Source organism: Mustela lutreola, chromosome 7 (assembly GCF_030435805.1).
Source record: "Mustela lutreola isolate mMusLut2 chromosome 7, mMusLut2.pri, whole genome shotgun sequence".
In the NCBI taxonomy this organism is placed as follows: domain Eukaryota; kingdom Metazoa; phylum Chordata; class Mammalia; order Carnivora; family Mustelidae; genus Mustela; species Mustela lutreola.
The window spans coordinates 124,240,475-124,261,089 of NC_081296.1; the positions used below are offsets into that span (position 1 = coordinate 124,240,475).

At 47.8% G+C, this 20,615-nt stretch overlaps 1 protein-coding gene and 2 long non-coding RNA genes across 7 annotated transcripts in view; 1 reads left to right on the forward strand and 2 right to left on the reverse strand.

Annotated features, from left to right (window-relative positions):
* TTC7B (tetratricopeptide repeat domain 7B) overlaps window positions 1–20,615 on the forward strand; it is a 247,450-nt gene that overhangs the window by 23,087 nt on the left and 203,748 nt on the right. For 3 of the 5 annotated variants that reach the window (XM_059182508.1, XM_059182509.1, XM_059182510.1), the window contains exon 3: window positions 5,750–5,918. The exons of 1 other annotated variant lie outside the window; for it this stretch is intronic. In XM_059182508.1, coding sequence (XP_059038491.1) covers window positions 5,750–5,918 — 169 coding nt within the window. The remainder of the gene's footprint in view (window positions 1–5,749; window positions 5,919–20,615) is intronic. One more of the 5 variants, XM_059182511.1, reaches the window with a different exon arrangement.
* Window positions 5,252–8,376, reverse strand: LOC131836768 (uncharacterized). The gene is made up of 2 exons (XR_009355762.1): window positions 7,936–8,376; window positions 5,252–6,347 (listed from the first exon to the last, which is right to left on the reverse strand). It is a non-coding gene; the product is annotated as an uncharacterized LOC131836768 (long non-coding RNA).
* Window positions 9,453–20,545, reverse strand: LOC131836769 (uncharacterized). The gene is made up of 3 exons (XR_009355763.1): window positions 20,172–20,545; window positions 18,275–18,341; window positions 9,453–12,247 (listed from the first exon to the last, which is right to left on the reverse strand). It is a non-coding gene; the product is annotated as an uncharacterized LOC131836769 (long non-coding RNA).

Consider the following 20,615-nt stretch of genomic DNA (forward strand, 5'->3'; position numbering starts at 1 on the left):
AGCTCCTGAGCATCCCCACGCCTCTGTGGCCCGGAATGCTTTGGGCTCTTCCTGGCCTGGTACTTCGGTGTGGGAGGAAGCCAGGCTGGGTCTGTCCCCGCCGCCTGAGCCATGGCCCTAACCCCAAGGCCCAGGAGACCTTAAGTGCTACCCTCCTGCTCCTCCCCAGCCCTGTCTTCCTGTCTCTAGATTCAGCTCTCCCTCTCACCACATATTCCTTTCTTGCTTCCTTTGAATCTCCTTTCCTCTCCATTTCTCTCCCCCTGTCCCTGCCGCCTCCCTCACCCAGTACCTCACTTACTGGGCTCCGGACTCTTCCCCTCCCTGAAGGCCGAGGCCTGTTCTTCCTGCCCTTCTGAGGTCATGCTCCTCACTCCTGCGCCTGCCTGCTCCCAGCCCCAGGCCCATCAGTGTCCTCAGCTGCCCTCCTGCTGTTGTGCAACCCTCACCGTTATCTCGTCTCCAGAACTTTCTTATCCTTCCAGACTGAAACTCGGTGCACGAGCCTCCCTGCCCCCCAGCAACCCCCGTTTACTTTCTGTCTCTGTGATTCTGACTGCTCCAGGTCCCTCAGATAAGCAGAATTTGGAGCATTCGTCTCTTTATGACTGGTTTAGTTCATTAACGTAACATCCTCAAGGTTCGTCCCTGTTGTAAATTGTGTCAGCATTCCCTTCCTTTTTAAGGCTGAGTAATACTCCACTATAGGTTTATACTGGATTTTGTTTATCCCTCCGTGGGCCCTGAGGTTGCTTCTGCCTTTTGGGACTTTGATAACGCTGCTATAATGCAAACTTTATTGATTTATTTATTTTAGAGGGTGGGGAGAGAGAGAGAAGAGGGGGAGAGGGAGAATCTTAAGCAGCCTCCATGCCCAGTGCAGAGCCTGATGTGGGGCTTGAACTCCCAACTCTGAGATCATGACCTGAGCTGAAATCTAGAGTTGGCCACCCAACCCACTGAGTCACCAACGTGCCCTGAATAATGCTGCTATGCATGTGGGTTCACAATATCTCTTCCAGATCTGCTTTCAGTTCTTTTGGGCATATACCCAAAAGTGGCATTGCTGAATCATGTGGTAATTCTGTGTTTAATTTTTTAAGGAGCCTCCATACTGTTTTCCATAGCAGCTGCGCCATTTTACATTCTCACCAACACGAGTTCTACTTTCACCACATGCTTGCCAGCACTTTTTATTTTCTGTTCTTTGGTATTGTTTGGGTTTTGGATAGTAGCCATCCTATTAGTTTTGGGTGAGAGCTCACTGTGGTTTTACTTTGTATTTCCCTGATGATCAGGGATGTTGAACATCTTTTTGTGTGCTTATTGGCCATTTGTATGTCTTCGGAGAAAAATCTATTCAGGTGCTTTTGCCCGTTTGTTATTTGGGTTGGGCTTTTTTCTTTTTCTTTTCTTTTCTTTTTTTTTTTTGCTGTTGTTCTGTTTTATCTCTTTGCTTTTAATCTTGATGATTTCTCTTTCCTTTTTTTTCGCTTCCCATCTCAGAACCTACTTCTTTGGGCTTTATTCTCATGTTTGTGTATATTCCCTGCCCCCCTCCACCACGAAAAGCCACGTTTCCTTAGCTTACTTTTTTTTATCTGTTTTGGAAGCTTGTGCCCATTCTCAAATTGCTGTGTGACCCCAAGGAGATGTCCTTCCTCCTTGTCATCTGGTCACCTCCTTGGCCATGGAGTATTTAGGGGCCTGGGCAAAATTTCTATAACTGAGTGTTAGTATTTGTCACTTATGTGGTTACAGGCTTCTGGAAATGCAGGCAGAAAGCCTCCTTTCTGAAAGGCCTTTGTGTATGTCTGTCTCCACTGGACACATTTCTAGGCCCCTCAGGCTGGTTTGAGAGCATCAGTTAATTTTTTTATTTTATTTTTTTTTAAGAATTTATTTATTTATTTTAGAGATATTGTGAGTGGGGGTGGAGGGAGGAGTAGAAAGAGAGGGAAAGGGACAAGCAGACTCCATGATGAGCACAGAGCCTGATGCAGGGCTCGATCTCACAACCCCAAGATCATGACCTGAGCTGAAATCAAGAGTCGGACGCTGGGGTGCCTGGGTGGCTCAATGGCTTAAACCTCTGCCTTTGGCTCAGGTCATGGTCTCAGGGTCCTGGGATCGAGCCCCACATCGGGCTCTCTGCTCAGCAGGGTGCCTGCTTCCTCCTCTCTCTCTCTCTGCCTGCCTCTCTGCCTACTTGTGATCTCTGTCAAATAAATAAATAAAATCTTAAAAAAAAAAAAAAAAGAGTCGGACGGTTAATTGACTGAGCCACCCAGGCGCCCCACACATCCCTTCAACATAGGAAGGCCGGTTTACTAAGGGCTTGATACATTTAAGTAAATTGGGCCTTTAGAACACATGGTCTCCCTTTCTCTATTTCTTTCAAAGGGCCATGCCATACTTCTCCTCAGAGTCAGTTTGTGATACTGGTTGGTCCTCATCAGTGAAGAAGGGTGGAGGGACAGTGGACACGTGGGCTTTGCTTCCTAGACTCAAGCATCCATTCAAGAGGCCAGAGGGTGTGGCTGTGTGCTGGGGGAGAAAGGTTGAGGACCATGCTCCAGGCCTGACATCTGGCTAGTTTCTTTCTGCCTTCCAGATCCCTGACTTCACTGTGAAAATTAACCTTCTGGTTTACCAGGTGCTGGTGGTTTTTGCTCTCCACCCAATGTAGTAGTAAGAACATGGAATTTCAAGTTAGAATTCCTGAGTTTTGTGTTCCAGTTCTAGATTTGTAAGCTGTGTGATTTAGCGAAGTTACTTACCCTCTCTGAGCTTCACATTTCTCATCTATAAGCATAGGTAGCTCAGGATTGTGTTAAGGCTCAGATGTGGAAGCTCTTTCACATCTTCGCAACACCAGAGACTTGTTTACTGCAATTTTATTGGTTCTACCTAGAGATTTTTCTCCTGTGGTGGCCATTTTTTAGCTTCAATAGCTGGCTAATTAGCCCCAATAGCTGGCTAATGTGAAACTTGTTCTCTGTTTGACCTAAACCAGTGCGTCTCCTGGTGGGGCGCTTGCCCAAGCCCAGTGCAGACAAGGTGCCCACAAAATACACATGGACTGAGGCAGGAAGGACCAGAACAAGATAGTGTGGTGGGGCAGAAGGAGCCCAGCCTGGGAGTCAGGAGACCTGCTTCTGAATCAAGTCAAGAAAACCGTGTCTCTCATGGGCACAGCAGCACAACTACTGTGCTGGGGCCAGTCTATGCCCTCTGCAGCAAGTGGCCTTTATGTGAGGTCACCAACAACACTTGCTCGGCAAGTCTCTCTCAGTGTCGACACTGTGCCTTTGCACTTGGAATTTTGTTCAGACTCTTGCATCTTTTCCATCCAGCCTTGTCGTTTACTCTTCTTAAAATAAAAACTTAAAAATTGTTTTTAAGTTGCGTTAAACATCTTTTTCTTTGGGTAACCAAAAATATCTAATGCAAGCTTTGTCATCATAACCATCTTTAAGTGTACAGTTCAGTGGCATTAAGTACATCCACATTGTTGGGCCGCCGTGGCCACGGTCCATCACCAGATTGTGCCCAGTCAACACTAATTGCTGTTCCCCTCCCCCTTCCTTTTGCTTTTAAGCCAGTGGTCCCAGTGCTGGAAGGCTCAATTAAGGTAGGAAGGAAGATGCAGCCTTGTCTGCCAGGAAGCCTTTTCTCTGGGTAGAGAACCCCTATGGTGGGTCTTTTTTCATAACTCTTTTTCTCTTAAGTCTGGTTTGATTTCTCTGTTTGCAAATATAATTCTAATTTCTTGCATTTTAATTTCTCTCTCTCTCTCGGGCCACTCAAAACCCTCTTTTTCTGTTCCTTTCAGGGCGCCTGGCTGACTTAGTCAGACCATGCCACTCTTAATCTCGGAGTCATGAGTTCAAGCCCCACATTGGGCATGGAACCTACTTAAAAAATAATAATAAAATTTAATTTAACTTAAAATACCCCTTTTGCTCCCTTCATTCCCTTTGCCCATTTTACCCTCTTGTCAATGCTGCCTATTGCCCCTGCCCCCTTTCAATAACTACCTTATGACTTCACTTACATGTGGAATCTAAAAAAAACAAAACAAATGAATAAACAGACAAACAAAAAGCAGAAACAGACCCATAAATACAGAGAACAAAGTGATGGTTGCCAGAGGGGAGGGAGTTGAGGCCTGGTCACAACAGGTGAAGGGGAGCAGGAGATGGAGTTATGGAATGAGCGTGTCCTGGGAATAAAAGGGGCAGCATAGGGAATATAGTCAGTGGTATCATAGCAGCCTTGCAAGATGTAAGGTGACAGATAGAAGGTGACAGATGGTAGCTGCACTTGTGGCGAGCACAGCATAGCTTATGGAGTTGTCCAGTCACTAGGTCGTACACCTGAAAAATATGTAACATTGTGTGTCAACTACACTCAAAAAGAAAGAAAGAAAGAAATGCCCGGAAGCTGGAGATCCTGGCGGACAGCCGCTTTGCCATGCTCTGGCTGGCTAGCTGGCATTGCCCACCCCATCATGGTTACAGGGTACAGAGCAGTGCAGCTTCCTGGCATGCTCCTATAAGCGGGAAAATCTAGCCTTGCACAGCTTGGGTTCCAAGGAACTGCGAGAGGCTGAGAAATCTGTTTCCTTATATAGCAGGCTGGGTTGTCTCCTATTTTCCTGCTGATGAGTGCTGGCCAGGGCGAAGGGCAGAGGATGAGGCTGGGGGGTGTGGACTAGGGAAGCCAACCTCTATTGCCTGGAGAGGAATGAGGACCCATCAGAGGGCTGCTAGAGCTTGCAGCCTCCCAGGGCAGAGGGGACCAGGGCTCAGTCCCCTGAACGAGCAAGAATGGCTCAGTGGGAAAAGTTAGACCCTGGAAAGAAAGCAAGTCCTGGGTTTTGCACCAATTTAGAAAACCTCTCTCTTTGGGTTATTTGGGTTATAGTCTTGTGGCACAGCCCTAGTGCAGCAGGCAGGATGCACCAGGTTGTCCTTTTTTGAGACAGATATTTGTGTGTCTTGTTCATAAAATGTCCCTTCTGTTCTTGGCCCATCACAGCCAAGGACACGGACCTGCGGGGAGCCTCGGTGTTCTCTTTTGTTTTGGTTTATGGCAGCTTTCTTGAAGTAGAGCTCATATGCCATGTAATTCACCCATTTAGAATGTGTGGTTCAGTGGTTTTTAGTGTAGTCACAGACTCGTGCAGTCCTTACCCGATTTTAGAGGATTTTCATCACCCCCAAAATAAACCTTGGTTTATTTAAAATTTATTTATTTAAAATTTATTTATTTAAAATAAAGCCATTAGCAGTCACCTGCCATTCCCCCCACCCTCCAGCCCTAGGCACACACACTAATCTACTTTCTGCCTCCATAGCTTTGACTGCTCGGGCCATTTCATGTCCATGAAAGCAGACAACATGTTGCCTTTTATGATTGGCTTTTTCACCTGCCAAGGTGTTTCCAAGGGTCATCCCTGTTGTAAGCATGGGGCAATGTTTCCTTCCACACTGTGGCTGAGTTATACTCCTCTGTGAGGCCAGATCACATTTTCCTTATCCACTCCCCCGTTAGTGGGCATTCGGGTTGTTGCCCGTCCTGGGGCCATGCTGAACAGTTCTGCTGTGAACCTTCATGTGCGTGATTTCGTGATTTCGTGTGGAGAGCCAGCCCCAAGGCTTTGTGGCAGCAGGTGGTGGGTCCCCGAGGGAGCATTACTCATAGCATTGTAGGAAAATGTTTTTCTCTCTCCTTTTCCTTCTAGTCAGAGTTCCTACAAGAATCCAATCTGATCATGGCCAAGTTGAATTATGTGGAAGGAGATTATAAGGAGGCTCTCAACATCTATGCCCGGGTGGGCCTCGATGACCTGCCGCTGACAGCCGTCCCTCCCTACAGGCTGCGCATGATTGCGGAAGCCTACGCTACCAAAGGTGAGCCCACGCCTTCCCTCCTGGTTGGCTGTCCCCCGGGGCCACGGTGCATGGAGCCCACAGGCTGACCCTGTGCCCTGGCTCAGCACCTCCCAGCAAGGCTTTGGGGTTGGGCCCACAGCACATCGCATGGTGTGGGCCCTGCCACACATCGTTCCCTCAGACCCTCAGTTCCTCAGCAGAATTCCAGTAAAGTGTTCTGATAATTAATATGCAATGAAAGCAGGATTTTTCTTTTCTATAATTAAGATACTGCCCAGAACAGGCCAGGATTCTTGTCGAATGGCCCCTTTGCGATGTGGTTGACCAGTGTTATTCATTAATGCTACCTCTGGGCTAAGTGAAGAAAGGTGGATTGGTCCCTGCGAATGGCAGTCACCATAGCAGCCAGTGATCTGGTGTTCAGTTGTGTGCCTGGGGGCTCTGGGCCTAGAAGGAAGCATAAACGTCAGCCTGGTTGCCCAGGAGGAGCGTGCAATCACACGTGAGAGGATAGTCCCACGGTGAGGAAGACGACAGACGCAGGACACACACATTGTTTGACCTTTCCAAGCTGCCACTTCCTCATCTGTGAAATGGGTATAATCATATTCACTTCATAGATTTATTCTAAACGTTCAGTCAAATAACGTATGTAAAGCACTGACCACGCTACCTGGCGCATACTAAAGTGTTTATCAAATGATATTTTAAAATATCAGCCCCAAACAAGATAGCAGATGGTAAAAGTCAGGCATGGCTAATAGCTTTTTAGAGGTGAGAGAGGTCACACAGGCTGGCAGGGCAGGAAGGCTTCCTGGAAGAGGAGGAGGTTTTGAATATGAATTTAAAGGCCACCTGAAGAAAGGGAGCATCTGAAGCAGCTCTGCTCCCTCCTGCCACCTACTGTCCAAACCATGCATTGTAACTGACTGTGGCTGGCACGGAGGCCAGGGCCCTGGGCACTCGTGTGCTGTTGGCTGTCTGTCTGGGTTGTTCTGCGCAATGGTGAACAAAGACCCAGCCCGAGGCACACTTCAGAGCTTTGTGTCAGGGGTGACATATTCAACCAGTTCCCTGGGGAACCTCGAGTTCTGCCAGGTTCGTCTAATTAATCTTCTGAACCTCCCTGCGGCCCGGGGAAAGACGCTGTCACTCTTGGCAGAACGCACTGGCACTTTGGAGGGCACAGTCCCCTGAGGCTGCTGGAGGGGTCCTGGGGGCTCTGCAGGCTGTGCTGGGCTGTGTGCCACCTTCCTGCTGCCTGCTTCCTCACCTCACATGACTTGGGCTTGTGGGAGTTTGTGTGTGATTTGGGGCCAGAAATAATATCCTGCAAGGAGAGCAAAGCTTTATTGGGCAGTCGCTGGGCACCCAGGGCCCGGTGGGCTGTTGCCGGGAGTGTTTTGCTAGTTGCGGAGGGGGGTGGCTCTGGGGCCCACTTCGCAGCAAGACCTTGGGCCCTCACATCAGCTCTAAGATGGACTGCTGGGGCCAGCATAGCCCTCTCAGTCTCGTGGCTACAAGTGGCCAAGGAGGCCAGGAGATGTGGTTGCTGGGGCTGGGCCCCCGTCATACGTGGCTAGCAGTGGGCCCCCAGCCATGGTGCTGTGAGGCACTTGGGACACGCTGGCTGGCTTCTGGGAGCCCTGGTCCTGGCTGGCTTCCGTGGGCTCACACAGTGTCACACACATACGGGAGAGGGAAGGGTTGCTTGTGCCAGAGGAAGTGGCTCTCAGCCCAGGGGGACCCCAGCCCTAAGAGCTGATGCCGGCCAGGGGAGAGGTGGTGCAGAGTGGTGGCTCTGAGCACCGGAGCTTAGCCGTCTGCCTGCTCCATTGCCCACCGCCACCACATACTGGCCCTGTGCCTCGGTTTCTCTGTCTGTCCAGCTCTCCTTGGGTTGTCCTGCGGATTTCACAAGCTCCTATGTATTGAAGGCCCGGCACATAGTGAACATGATTTAAATACTGGCATAAAAGCTGAGTGTTTGATTGGGCACCATAAGAAGTGACTTACAATAGCCCAAATACTATACCTTTAATTTGTGGAGATGCCCAAAGATGGGCCAGCTCTCTGAGGAGTTCAAGAGGCTCTTGGTCCTAATTCTGTGTAGTAGCACTCTTTGCTTCCTCTTTCTTCTTCAAGTTCCTTGAGAACTTTCCACTAGAGACTGTGGACAAACATTCAGTGAATGCCAGTGTACTCCGTCGTGAGCCACAAGCCTGCCAGTGCCTGAGGGAGGGTTGGTGTCGTCAGCTCAGCATTTCCAGCGCTTTTGAAATAGTTGCTGACATTGCCAAATTGAGACCATCCTGTTAAAAATGTGGCTTCCTGGCTTCTTCAGGAAGAAGGGAAGGGCAAGCTGGGGCTGGAGCTGAGTGCAACTGCCCCTAGGATGGGCATCTAGCACACACCTCTTCCCCGGCCACCACGGTCTCCCGAGGTCTGACCGGACCAAGGTTTTCAGCCAGAGCCTGGGAGTGGCTGAGAGCTCTTCCCCTGGCCAGCTAATGGTAGCCTTGGCTTATTGGGAATCTGCAGCCAACATCATTCCTTATCAGTTAGAGCTTCACTATCTCTGAAATCCTCCAAACCTGTAATTTACAGACAAGGGAGATGAGACTGGTCGAGGTTAGTGGAATGCCCACTAGGTGCCCTCTATTTGGATATCTTAGCCAGTCTTCACCACCACCCTAGGAGGTGGCCTCTATTATTCTTTCCAGTTTTACAGATGAGAAGACCAAGACACAGGCAGTTTAGATAAGCTGTCCAGGGTCCTGAAGCCAGGAAGAGGTTGAGGCAGGACTCGAGGCAGAGCCCACGCTCTCCTAGTGAGAGGCAGAAGGGGCCTCTGTCTAAAGCCATGTTCTTAACCATTCTGCTCTGTTGCATGTGGATCAGAGCATGCTTGGGCTAGGTGAGGTTTCTTCATGTGGAAAACATTCAGATTGCTAGAGGATACTCTTGATTTGCACTAGACCCCTCTTGGCAGCCTCACCTTCGTTTTTCTTCCACCATCATTCCTGCTCCTTGCCCAGATTTCTTCCTATAAATTCTGTACCTCCAGCTCACATGTCCTGTCTTCTCTGACAGCCTCTGGGACTCACCTGTTCAGAGTTGGTCAGATTCACTGCTCAGTAGATCAGTAGGTGACGTGAGAATCATACTAGCATCAGTTGTCCCGGTATCAGCCGCCTCTGCCAGTCTGTGAGTTCCTCTAAAGGAGGAGCTATTTGTTTTGTTTGTTTGCCATCCTCACAGCTCAGTGCAGGACTTGGCATGTAATCGGTGCTCAGTTATGGAGTGGAATTTGTACAAGTTCCCTTGGTGGCATTTTTACTGAGATGCCCATCATGTCATTCAGATGATCCGGGCACCTTTACTCCTAGCCTGGCATGGTGAGATGCGTTTTCTTTGTAGGTGACATACTGGGCATATTTCAATGATTCAGAGTCCTTCCCAGCCGATTACGGGCAATACCTCTGTGAGCATGCTGACGTCACACTGTAACAGAGCCCCATACGGACTTCTTTCTGAAAGGTTGTACATGATCAGGGACTTCCAGAGTGGATCTCAGCTCCCCCCACGATCCCCTCAACTCCTTCCTTCCGTCTTGTAAATAAATCTAAGCAGACAAACAGAGAGTGGGAATCGAAATGGAGAAACTCTTTAGCTTCTGGTAGTCCTGGTTTAATCAAGTGAGTAGACATCTTTGCTCTGGGATACAGATTGAAGTAGCAAATGAAATCTCCAGGACACCAAGTGGCCACAGATGTTCTTTTCACAAGTGGGAAGGCTGGGGAATAGTGGACACATGGCCGCCATCTATTTTGGGACTTAGATCTGCTGGACATGGGGTGACTTTCCACGATAGGCCAGTGGGAGCTAGAAGTGGCTTGCCTTCCCAGATATGGCCTTTATGAACAGCCTTGGTATATATGTTCTTGTCTCACAGAGACCAAAAACTCACTGGCTCCAATATAAGGGAGTCCTAGCACCAACCGGCTGGTCACAGCTGGTGGGGCAGCTGTGTTCTTGAAGGTTCTTATTTCTCCCCATCCACTAGGGTGCCATCCTCATCTGTGTGATTGAAGCTGGCATGCTGGCTTGCTGCATCTCATGGAAAGGGGGGATAGAGGGAGACGTCTGGGGTGAGCAGAAGAAGTGCATGTTGGTTCTGCTGACAGCCCCCTGGAGAGAGGTTACTCTAGCACCATACATAGCCACCAGGAGCCTGGGAAAAAGAAGACTGGGGTCTCACCTAAGTCTCTGATTAGACATGTCCAGTAGAGCTCGGTCTCTCAGCCAGTTGGCATCCGTAGAAGGGGGCAGGGAGGAGGAAGTAGCCTGCATTCAGGTGAATGAAGGGGACGTGGAGGACCTGAGGCTCTGGTGCCCAAAAGGAGGGAAATTATGAACCTGGAAACAGTGGCCTGGTATTAAGCTTCCTTTCTAGATCAGACGGTAGGATACAGAGAAGGGCTGATGGCAGAGGGTCATGGGGCCTTCCCAATCATCCCTTATACAAACACTTTCTTTTTCCACTGGGGACACTGAGCCCGAAAGGCGAAGGGACTTGCCCGATGACGCCCACCAAGCTGCAGGCAAGGCCAGGAGTGGGTAGGAAACCTTCCTGTTAAACTGCGTGACCTCTGTGCCAGGTAGAGAAGGCGGCACGGTGTTGGGGAGTTCCATGGAGCCTCCCATTTTCTCTCTTCCTCCTTTGCTCCCAGGTTTGAAATTGTGCCTTTGATGTCTTGGTTAAGAGCCTGGTGTTTTGGAGCCAGACTGCCCAGGTTTGATCTCTAGCTTTGTCACTTATTAGCTATAAGATCTTAGGCAAGTGACTTTTACCTCCCTGGGACTCAGGTTTTTCATCTGTAAAACAGAGGTAATAGGAGTCTCTACATTATAGCGTGATTATAGGGAATGAGGGGCTGAAGTTCTTAGCACTGTGCCTGGCAAAGCAACAAAGTTTAGCTCCTTTTGTTCCTGGGCATGACCCCCAAATGGATAGACTTCTTTGGGAGCCCCAGGTAACATCCAATTCCAGGGGAGAGGGGAGAGTTGCTTTATATATCTGCCTTGTCTGGCAGAGGGTGTGGTCCCAGGAGTGGACCCGGGAATGGTACGTTGAGAGGGAATTCTTTAGAGGCAGAGCAAGCAGAGACTGAGGTCTGGAGTGCCACTTGGGGAGGAAGCGATATGGATGGTTGGAGGATGGTCAGCACCCAGTGGCCGGGGGCAGATGGAGAGGTTTGCTCGAGGAGGGGGCCCAAGATCACTCCTTCTGTGCTTTGCCAGTCCTGCCAGAGGCAGACCCAGAAGGTCAGAGGTCTTTGGAATTGGGCTCATGTTCACGGTTTTTTCACAAAAGGCTATTCACAGTGGAATGGATGGTTGATTTGAGTAGTCGTCCTTTAAGAGGTGAGAGCCATTCAAAATCCTCAGACAGCTGTCTTCATAAGAAGCATGCTAAACCCAGTGCTCCTAAAAGGGGAGACTCTTATGAGTCTCGGTTGGACTGCCCTCCCTGGCCAGAGGCTATGGGCTGATCCTAACGACGCCCCCTTCTCTGGAGTCTGCAGAGCTCATGGACCTCTTGCTCTTCCCAGAAGCATAGGTGTGATGAAGGATAGCGTTCGGATTACATAATGACCTCCCCTGGAAAATGTTCCAGCTTCTTTTGCCTGCCTCATGTAAAGCTGTCCCGGGGCTCTGTATGGACGGCCCGCTGTGAGAAGCTGAGCATCCCGTCTCATGACATGGTGTCAGGAAGGAATGAAGACACCCCGCTTCTGCAGTGGGCAGGGTGAAGGGGCAAAGGAACTCGCAAGGGAGGTTTTTCAGAAGTGCTGCCTTTTCCCCAAAGCTGATGAGCTTTTAAACAGAGTGTTTAAACAGAGATCCCAGCTCCAAAAGGCTTGGATCCCAGCCTTGCTCTCCCCAGCTTGAAACTGAGTGTCTTCACCCACTCTCGGACTTCAGCTTACCGTAAGTAGTTAGACCGGGACACTTAACATGTTTACCGACAGGTGTTTTCGGAAGATGCTCCTGGGGCTCCTTGCTGTCTCCGGGGGGCCTCCCACCAGAGCAAGCTTCAGATACATCAGCACAAGGGACGCAGTCCCTCGATGAGGGGCTTCTATCATGCATTGCCTGTGTGTTTGTTTCCCGTACCCTGCCGGTCCTTGGCATCTGGGTGCCATGGGAAAAGGCTTGGAACAAGTTGAGTTGGAAATTCTTCAGATTGTGGGTGGTTATGACTTACGATCTTTCGTCTTCCCTAAAGACTTTCATGCACGTAGACCACAGAAGAAGCATCTCTCTCTAATCAGGGGTTCCCTCTGTGAAGTAGAAAAGAAAAGAGAATGAAGGCGTGTCTGCTCTATTCCCTTCAGAGGCTGATTCTAACAGTCCTGAATGTCAAGGTGAGGCCAGACCCCCGAGACGTGAGGGATGCGTTTCCTATGAGGATGCTTGACTTTCCTGCTTCAAAGCTTATTTTTTTCCATCCTGGGATATTGGTTCCCAGGAGCAGCCCCAGTTTGCCCCAGGAAAGTGGAAGCATATTTACTAGGGAGTGCTCGGGCTGTCACTGATGTGGGCTCTGTCCGTGGAGAGGTTGGTGTGCTGGTCCCAAGGGGACCCTGGGTGTGGAGGGCTGGCAGCAGGCTGGTCAGGCTCTGCCAGTGCCGAAGGCCTCTGGGGGTCACACTCACACATAGGGCCCCCCGCCCTCTCCAGATGGGGAGTGGGGTGGGCAGAGGAGCTGTCTTCTGAACCAGTTGGCTTCAGGCACCAACATGGTGACCAGGGCTTAGCTCTCCAGCTGGCCCACACACAGAGGCAGAATCTGCTGGGGAGTGTTGGGGAGGGGGTGGCGAGACATGGCTGAGAGGGGGTGAGGCCGCTTTTGTGCCTGGTAGGAGAGGGTGTCACTGGAGATATGCGACAGTTGCTGGGGACCCCGGAATAGGGAGGGTATGGCCCAGGGGCATGTGTCCATGATATCTGGCCTGCCCAGGCCCAGCCAGCTGCTCGGCAGAGGTGGTATGCGAGTGATGTGGTCACAGAAAGGGAGGAGGCCATGCGGACCCAGTTCCATCCTGCAGGGCTTCATGGTGGGGGGTCCAGAGCCTCCGTGCTGGAGCTGTGTGGGGGCAGGGATGGGGTCAGTATATGGGGAGTTGAGGTCCCGAGCCCAGCTGAAGACCATTTTGAAGTTCTGCCCAGTTCCGTGGGTTAGGGCCCTTTGCGTTACTGGTGAAAGAAAACCCTACCTAGTCTGACTTCAGTGGCAGTTGGATTCAGGGCTCAAAGATGGGTTCTTTCTCCCCATTCTTCGTCCTGCTATAATCCGTGTCAGTTCCCCTCTCAGTCTCCACGCGGCTGGCTGGAGCAGCCCCAGACCCTTGATTCTCTTAACCTGGGCCACCTCCTCACTGTGTCTCAGTGGCCTTGGTGGATCACATTCTCCCCTGTGATCTAGCTCCAGTGGCCAGCCTCATGCCCCAGGATTGGCTTCTGTGTGGCCTGAAGGCTGTGATGCAGGGGCATGGTCCCACCAGGAGAATCAGAGGGAGGGTCCATGACAGATGTCCACAGCTCAGCTCTTCTGAATAGGAGCCCTCTCGTCAAAGCTGCCCAGGACCCTGTGTGCCCTTCTCTCCTTGGAGGCGGTCCTTCCAGGGGAGAAGGAGGAGGGATGGTTGGGGAGGAGCCTGGTGACCGTCCGTGGACTGGACTGGGGATTCCTCGAGACCAGACTTCATCAGGTGGGTCCGTGCTGAAGGGATAGGGCCTTTTAGAGAAGAGTAGTCTCCAGGGCTGGAGGGCCCGTGGGGGAGGAAAGGCTTCCCTGTTCTGGCTTGGGGATGGCGCCAGACCTGGGCAGTGAGAACTGTATCAAGTCCAGCCTTAGGCCTGGACTGAAGTCTTTCTAATAGTGATGGCCATCTCTGAGCTCGGCCACCCTGAGGTCGGGGTTCCAGGGGGTTCCAGCATAGATCCCGCCCTGCCCAGAGCCACGTGTGGTGCTTGTGGATTGACCTGTGTGACGACGGCGCCTCATTCTGGCAACTGCCCCATGCGTAGCGATTAGCGTTCCCTGGGAGGAGCTGAGAGGCTGAACTTCGAGGTGAGGAGGGACTCACATCAAGGGCTGTGGCCTCGGAATCTCTGCTCTGTCTGCTTTGTTGACCTGCCTTTCAGCTGAGCACAAACGCTCATTTGGAGTGGGGGTGCTGTTGACAAGGGTCTGGTGTCAGATAAGCTGTGAGCCCTTGTTTCCGCTCTGTGATCTTAAGCCGTTTGATCTAAGTCTCTAAGTCTCGCTTTTCTTATCTGCCAAATGGGGATAATGCTCAGATGAGAGTACTAAGAAAGCTGAATAAGACAAAATGGGAAAATGCTTTGAAATCTTTAAATCTGAGCTCAACAGCAGGGGATTTGTGTAGTCCGTCCTCATGCACACCTGCATTTGGGAGCAGCCGATGGCTGTGATGGTCTCACTGGCCCTACGGCCTCCCCCACCAATCCTGTCTAGAACGCTTCTTTCCTTGGGCAGACAGCAGGGCTTCTAGCTTTCACTGGGGTTGATCGAGTGCCCCTTCCCCTATAATTTTATCTTACCGTTCTTGGTAGAGACAACATATGTGTGCATTATATAAAAATCAGAAATACAGACCGGTCAAAAAGAACATAAAAATATCCGTCACCTGGTCTACGCAGAGCCAAATTCTGTTAACATTTTAGTGCATTTACTTTTAGATCTCTATAATTATCATGAGTGATTTTTTTTTTATAAAAATGAGATTATACCACATACACTGCTTTATGACCTGCTTTTTCCACTTCGCTACAGATCATAAACACTTTTAGCAGCTGTACAGCATTTCATTATATGGATAAGCTATCATATATTTAACTAAAAAGCCTCTATTTTTGGACATGGAGGTTGTTTTCAGCTTTTTACAGTTGTAAGTAAAGCTGTGACGAACTCCCTCTCAGCCTGGTCTCTGTGCTTGTCCTTAATGATTTCCCAGAAGTGGAGTTTCTGGGTCAAAAAAGAAGTATTTCCAGACTGCTCTGCAGCACGGCTGTACCTTTGTGCTTTCCTGCCCACAGGGTGTGGGACCAGCTGCCTCTCCTTCTGGCTGACACTGAATAGAATCCCTTTGATCTGAAAGTGAACTTTGATTCCTTGGCTGTGTGTTCAGTGTAGACTATTTGGAAAATAAGGAAAAATATAAAGCAGAAAATAAAATCAGTCACCATATGACCACTTGAGCTAGTGAACCACTGTTGAAGTTATATATAAATATATAAAACAGAGAAGGATATATACTTATATAATATATAAAATATTTAAAGATATAAAGATGTATACTTATACAATATTTTATACACTATTAGGCTCATGCCATATATTATTTTACAGTCTGTTTTTCACCATATGTGTATATGTGTGTGTACAATTATTTTTCCATATCATTAAATATTTTTGAAAAAAGTTTTTAGTGACTGCACCATGATGTGCCTTATGGATATTTTGAACGGTTGCTTATGGAATGTCTGATACAGCTTTTCATATTACAAATATGGTCTATAGCTCTTAAAAAAACAGATTTATTGAGATGTAATTCAGATACTATGAAAAACAACCTTTTGACATACACAGTTAAATGGTTTTCAGTATATTAAGAGTTGTGCAGTGATCACCATAGTCAATTTTAGAATGTTTTCATCACCCCCAGAAGAAACTTGTACTTATCAGTGGTCACTTTCAATTATCTAATTCACGTCCCTTCAGCCCTAGTCAACCACTGGTCTACTTTGTGTCTCTGTAGATTTGCCTATTCTAGGCATTTTATATAAACAGAATCACATAATATGTGATGTTTTGTGTCTGGTTTCTTTCACTTAGTATGTTTTCAGGGTTCAAATGTGTTGTAGCACGAATGCATGCTTCGTTCCTTTTTTGACAGATACTATTCCATTGTACGGATGGCCCACATTTTGCGCATTTTTATTAATCCATATGCATCAGTTGATGGACGTGGGATTGTTTCCACATCTGGGCTGTCATCAGTAACGCTGCTGTGAACATCTGTGTATAAGGTTTGGGGTGCGTGTATATTTTCATTTCTCTTGGACATACACTTGGAATTGCAATGGCTGGGTCACGTGACTACTCTAGGTTTAATGTTTTGAGGAGCCACAACTGTTTTTCCTAAGTGGTTGCCTTGCTCTAAAGCTTCCAGTTGCTTCACAGCTTGTCAGCACTTTCTTATCTGTCCTGTTGATTCTAGACATCCTAGTGGGTGTGAAATGGGTATCTCATTGTGGGTTTGATTTGTGTCTCCCTGTGACTAATGATGTTGAGCAAAAGTTCATGTGCTTATGGGCCATTTGTGTATCTTCTCTGGAGAAATGTATAATCAGCTCTTGTGCCCAGTTTTAAGTTGGGTTATTTGTCTTTTTATTATTGACTTGTAATATTTCTTCATATATGCTAGATACGGGTATAGGAGACATGGTTTAGAGATGTGTGATTTGTGGATATTTAGTTTTAAAATATTTGCTGCAATTCTGTGGGCTGTATTTTCATTTTCTTGATGGTAGCCTTGGAAACACAAATGTTTTAAATTTTGATTAAGTTCAGTTTTTCTTCCCCCTCCTTCCCATCCCCCCTCCCCCACTTCCTCCTCCTCCTTCTTCTTTGGTTGCTTTTGTGCTGTTGGTATTGTTGCTGCCTAATTGAGTTCACAAAGATTTACTCCTATGCTTTCTTCTAAGAGTTTTAAAGTTTTAACTCTTACGTTTAGCTCTATAATCTACTTCGAATTAATTTTTCTGTATGGTGTGAGGTAAGGTTCCAACTTGACTCTTTTGCATGTGGATATCCAGTAATCACAGCAGCTTTTATTGAAAAGAATGTTTTCCTCCTCATTGAATTATCTTGGTGTTTTTGTGGAAATCAACTGAACATGAATGTAAGGGTTTATTTCTGGATTCTTAATTCTAGCCCATTTGTCTATATGTCTATCCTTATGCCAATAACAATACTGTCTTTATACAGTTTAATACAAAGTAGCTTTGTATTAAATTTTGAGATGGGGGAGTGTGAGTCTTCCAACTTTTTTTCTGTTTCAAAATTATTTTGGCTCTTCTGGGTCCCTTACATTTCCACGTAAATTTTAGGATCAAGTGGTCAATTATTGGGGGGAAAAATTGCTGGGAAATTGATAAGGGTTCTGTTGAATCAATAGATCATTTTGGGGGAGTATTGCCATCCTGTCAATATTAAGTCTTCCAGCCCATGAACATAGAATGTGTTCTTTAATTTCTTTCAAAAATGTTTTGTAATTCTCAGTGTGCAAGTCTTGCATTCCTTTTGTTAAATTTATTCCGAAGTATTTTATTCTTTTGGTGCTATCATAAATGGAATGATTTTCTTAATATCATTTTCAGATTGTTCATTGCTGGTGTATAGAAAAATACAAGTGATTTTTATATTTTGATTTCTTACTCTATAATGTCTGACTTCACTTATTAGCTCTAATAATTTTTGTGTGTGTGGATTCCTTGGGGTTTTCTCTATACAAGATCATGTCACCTGTAAATTGAATAGTTTTACTTCTTCCTTTCCAATCTGATGCCTTTTTGTTGTTGTTGTTGCCTAGTTGCAATGGCTACAGGCTCCATTACAATGTTTAATAGAAATGACCAGAGCAAATGTCTTCTAACATAGGGGAAGGTTCCTTTCTTCTAAGATAGGAACTCATCGTTGAGTATGATGATAGCGGTGTGTTTTTCGTAGATGCCCTTTATCAGATTGAAGAAGTTTCCCTTTATGTCCTATTTGTTGAGTGTTGTTTATCGTGAAAGAATGTTAGATTTTGTCAAATGCTTTTTCTAATGAGATAATCTTATAATTTTTTGTGTCTTATCCTTCTAATATGGTATATTATGTTGATTGGTTTTCATATGTTAAATCAGCCTTGCATTCCTGGAGTAAATCCCACTTGGTCATGGTATACACTCTTTTTTAAAAATATGTTGCAGGATTTGGTGCACTAACATTTTGTTGAGGATTTTTACTTCAATTTTAGAACGGATATTGGTATAGTTTTTTGGTGATGCATTTGTCTGGTTTTGGTATCAAGGTAACACTGGGGTTACAGAGTAAATTTTGAGTTATTTCTCTTCTTTTACTCTTTGGAAGCATTGTGTTAATTCTTTAAACATTTAGTAGAATTCACCAGTAAGCCCTCTGAACCTGCGCTTTTCTTTCTAGGAGGTTTTTTGATTACTCAGTTGAATCTTTTGTTACTCTATTGTTTTAATAGATTTGAGAAGCCTTTACTTACTCTTCACTTTCTCAGACGTGGCATCTTTTCACTGGAGGCTTAAGCCTCTGGATCGTGGCAAACAACCCTGGCCAGAAAGGAATGAAGCTTAGCATTTACTTACTGGTTTCCGAGTGGATGACTTTGAGGACTAGTCTCTGTTTTCTCGTCCAGTAATACTTAGAGCAGCAGTTCATCCCATGCCCTACAGTGAACTCCGTACATGTTGCTGTCAAGGGAAGCAGCACTTCCTGTGTTTGCAAGTGATTGACAAAGTCAGCCCGGTGGAGGAGTCCTGGATTTCCCTGCCAGGAAACTGCCAGCCCCAGCCAGCTTTTAAGCAGAAGGAATGACTTAAGCTTATAAGTCAGAATGATCTTTCTGGCACAGAATGGAGAACCAATTAGAAGGAATGAGAGATTAGAGGAAAGGAGACAGACAAGAGAGGTGAACTGGCTTTAGGCCCTTCCCCTCTTGTTCTGTGTTGCAGGGGGCCTGACTTCTGCAAGCTGTTTCCAGGATGCCCTAGTCAACTGGTTTCTGCCTGGGTTTGGCCAACAGGAAGCATTGGCGGGAAATTAAGGAGCAAGAGGAGAGAGCAGCCAGGGTATTTCTCTCTCTCTCTCTGCCTCCAGCAGCAGCACCTATGACAGACTCATTCCTGCCCATCCCTGCTGCCCCCTGGGGTTTTGGCCCCCAGGAGGGAGCTTCTGCTGGGTTCTGTCTCCCAGGCTGTGGCCCCAGCTTCTGGGCTCTTGGAACTCCATCTCATCCCTTTGTCCTTTCTAGCCCTAGGAAAGTTAGTGGCCTCCTGCTGCTTTAGAATTCTGGGATGAGATACTATCCTGTTTGGCTTCTCATTGGTTTCATTGCCTTAAATCTCCTTTATTTGAAAGATCTGGAGTGATACTTTTGTCCTGGCTGGAGCCTGACAGATATTGCAAAAACCTGGATTGGAGCAGGCCAAGGAGATGGTGTGTGTGTGCTGAAGGAGTTGCAGTGGGAGGGAGGTTGAGGGAGGAATCCAGATGACTGAGATTTTTAGCTTCACTCTCTGGGCAGGGAATGGTGTTAAACCAGGTTAAGGATTACAGGAGGAGGAGCCAGCTTCCTTTGGAGGGTGGGGGAAGATACGGGATTGGAGGGCGACGTGGTGATACCTCTGTGACCGCAAGGGGGTGCTGTGCCGGGAATCAGTCTAATTCCAGGGACTTGGCTCAGCACGCTGGTCTGGTCACTAGGCGATATGTTTGTTGGTCAGGATTTAGGAACTGATTTGAGTATAGATTGGTCACAACCCAGCAGCGTCTGGTGCTCGCTCAGAAGAACACAGAGACTGAGGAAGGCAAGAAGTGAACCCGGAGGGCTGGGGGCCCCAGAATGTACCAGGGGAGCTCCCCTAGAGGCAGAGCAACCAGCAGGGCCTGGGTTTGGGGGTGGGGGGGGGCGGCGGGGAGGTACTGAAGGGGAGGAGGGATGCACATGACAAAGAGCTTTTCCCTGGGCTCTACGGGGCCTAAAACACAGGAGCAGTATTTACCTTTGTGGCAGACTGATACTCTTAAGTAGGTTGAAGTGAAAATGCAGGGAAAGCTATAAGTCGACAGTGGCCTGAGTGTCAGGACAAGTCAGTCTGAGGTTTAATGTACTGTGGAAAATTCCACACTCAGGAGATCAAGAGTGGAGCCCTCTGCCTCCCCCTCAAAGTCATCTTTTCCCTTTTTATTGAAGCCTGGGTTCTTGATGAGTGCTTCTGCTAATCAAAGCAGGTCTAGGCATGGCCAAGCATTTTTTCAGATTCTGAAGGCTATGTCCTGGTCTTGCCAGGGGGGCCCCATAGCCTGCTTTGTCCCACCCATGCTCTGCCCCAGGTTGCTTGCTGATGCCCGCCCTCACCTCTCCCAGGCCCCCTCCCTACCTCTGCTTGTCTTTGTCCTCCAGCCGGGGTCTCCTCCTTTTCCCTGCCAGGAGTCCACCCTGGGTGACGTGTCAGTGACAACCTCTGCAGCTCTGTTGTCCATTTCAATCTCCCCTTCCTCTTCCACCTTTATTTATAGTTCCACCTTTATTTATAGTTAGTATCATGCAGTTTGGCATTTGATTTTTAATTACATCATATCTGTCATTTGCCTCTCTCAAACTAGATTATATGTTTAATTAATTCAGTAAACTAGCAGATACGTGAGTGCCTACTTAAGGTTGGGCTCTGGGGCTGTGCCATGTCTAAACTGTTTGTTTTGTGTCTCCACAGTTGCACTAGGGACAATGCTTGCCACACAGGCCTACTTGTGATGGGGTGGGTCTTTAAACATTTTTCCCTAGCAACCCCCAGGGTGCACTGTTGAAGATAAACTCGACCCGA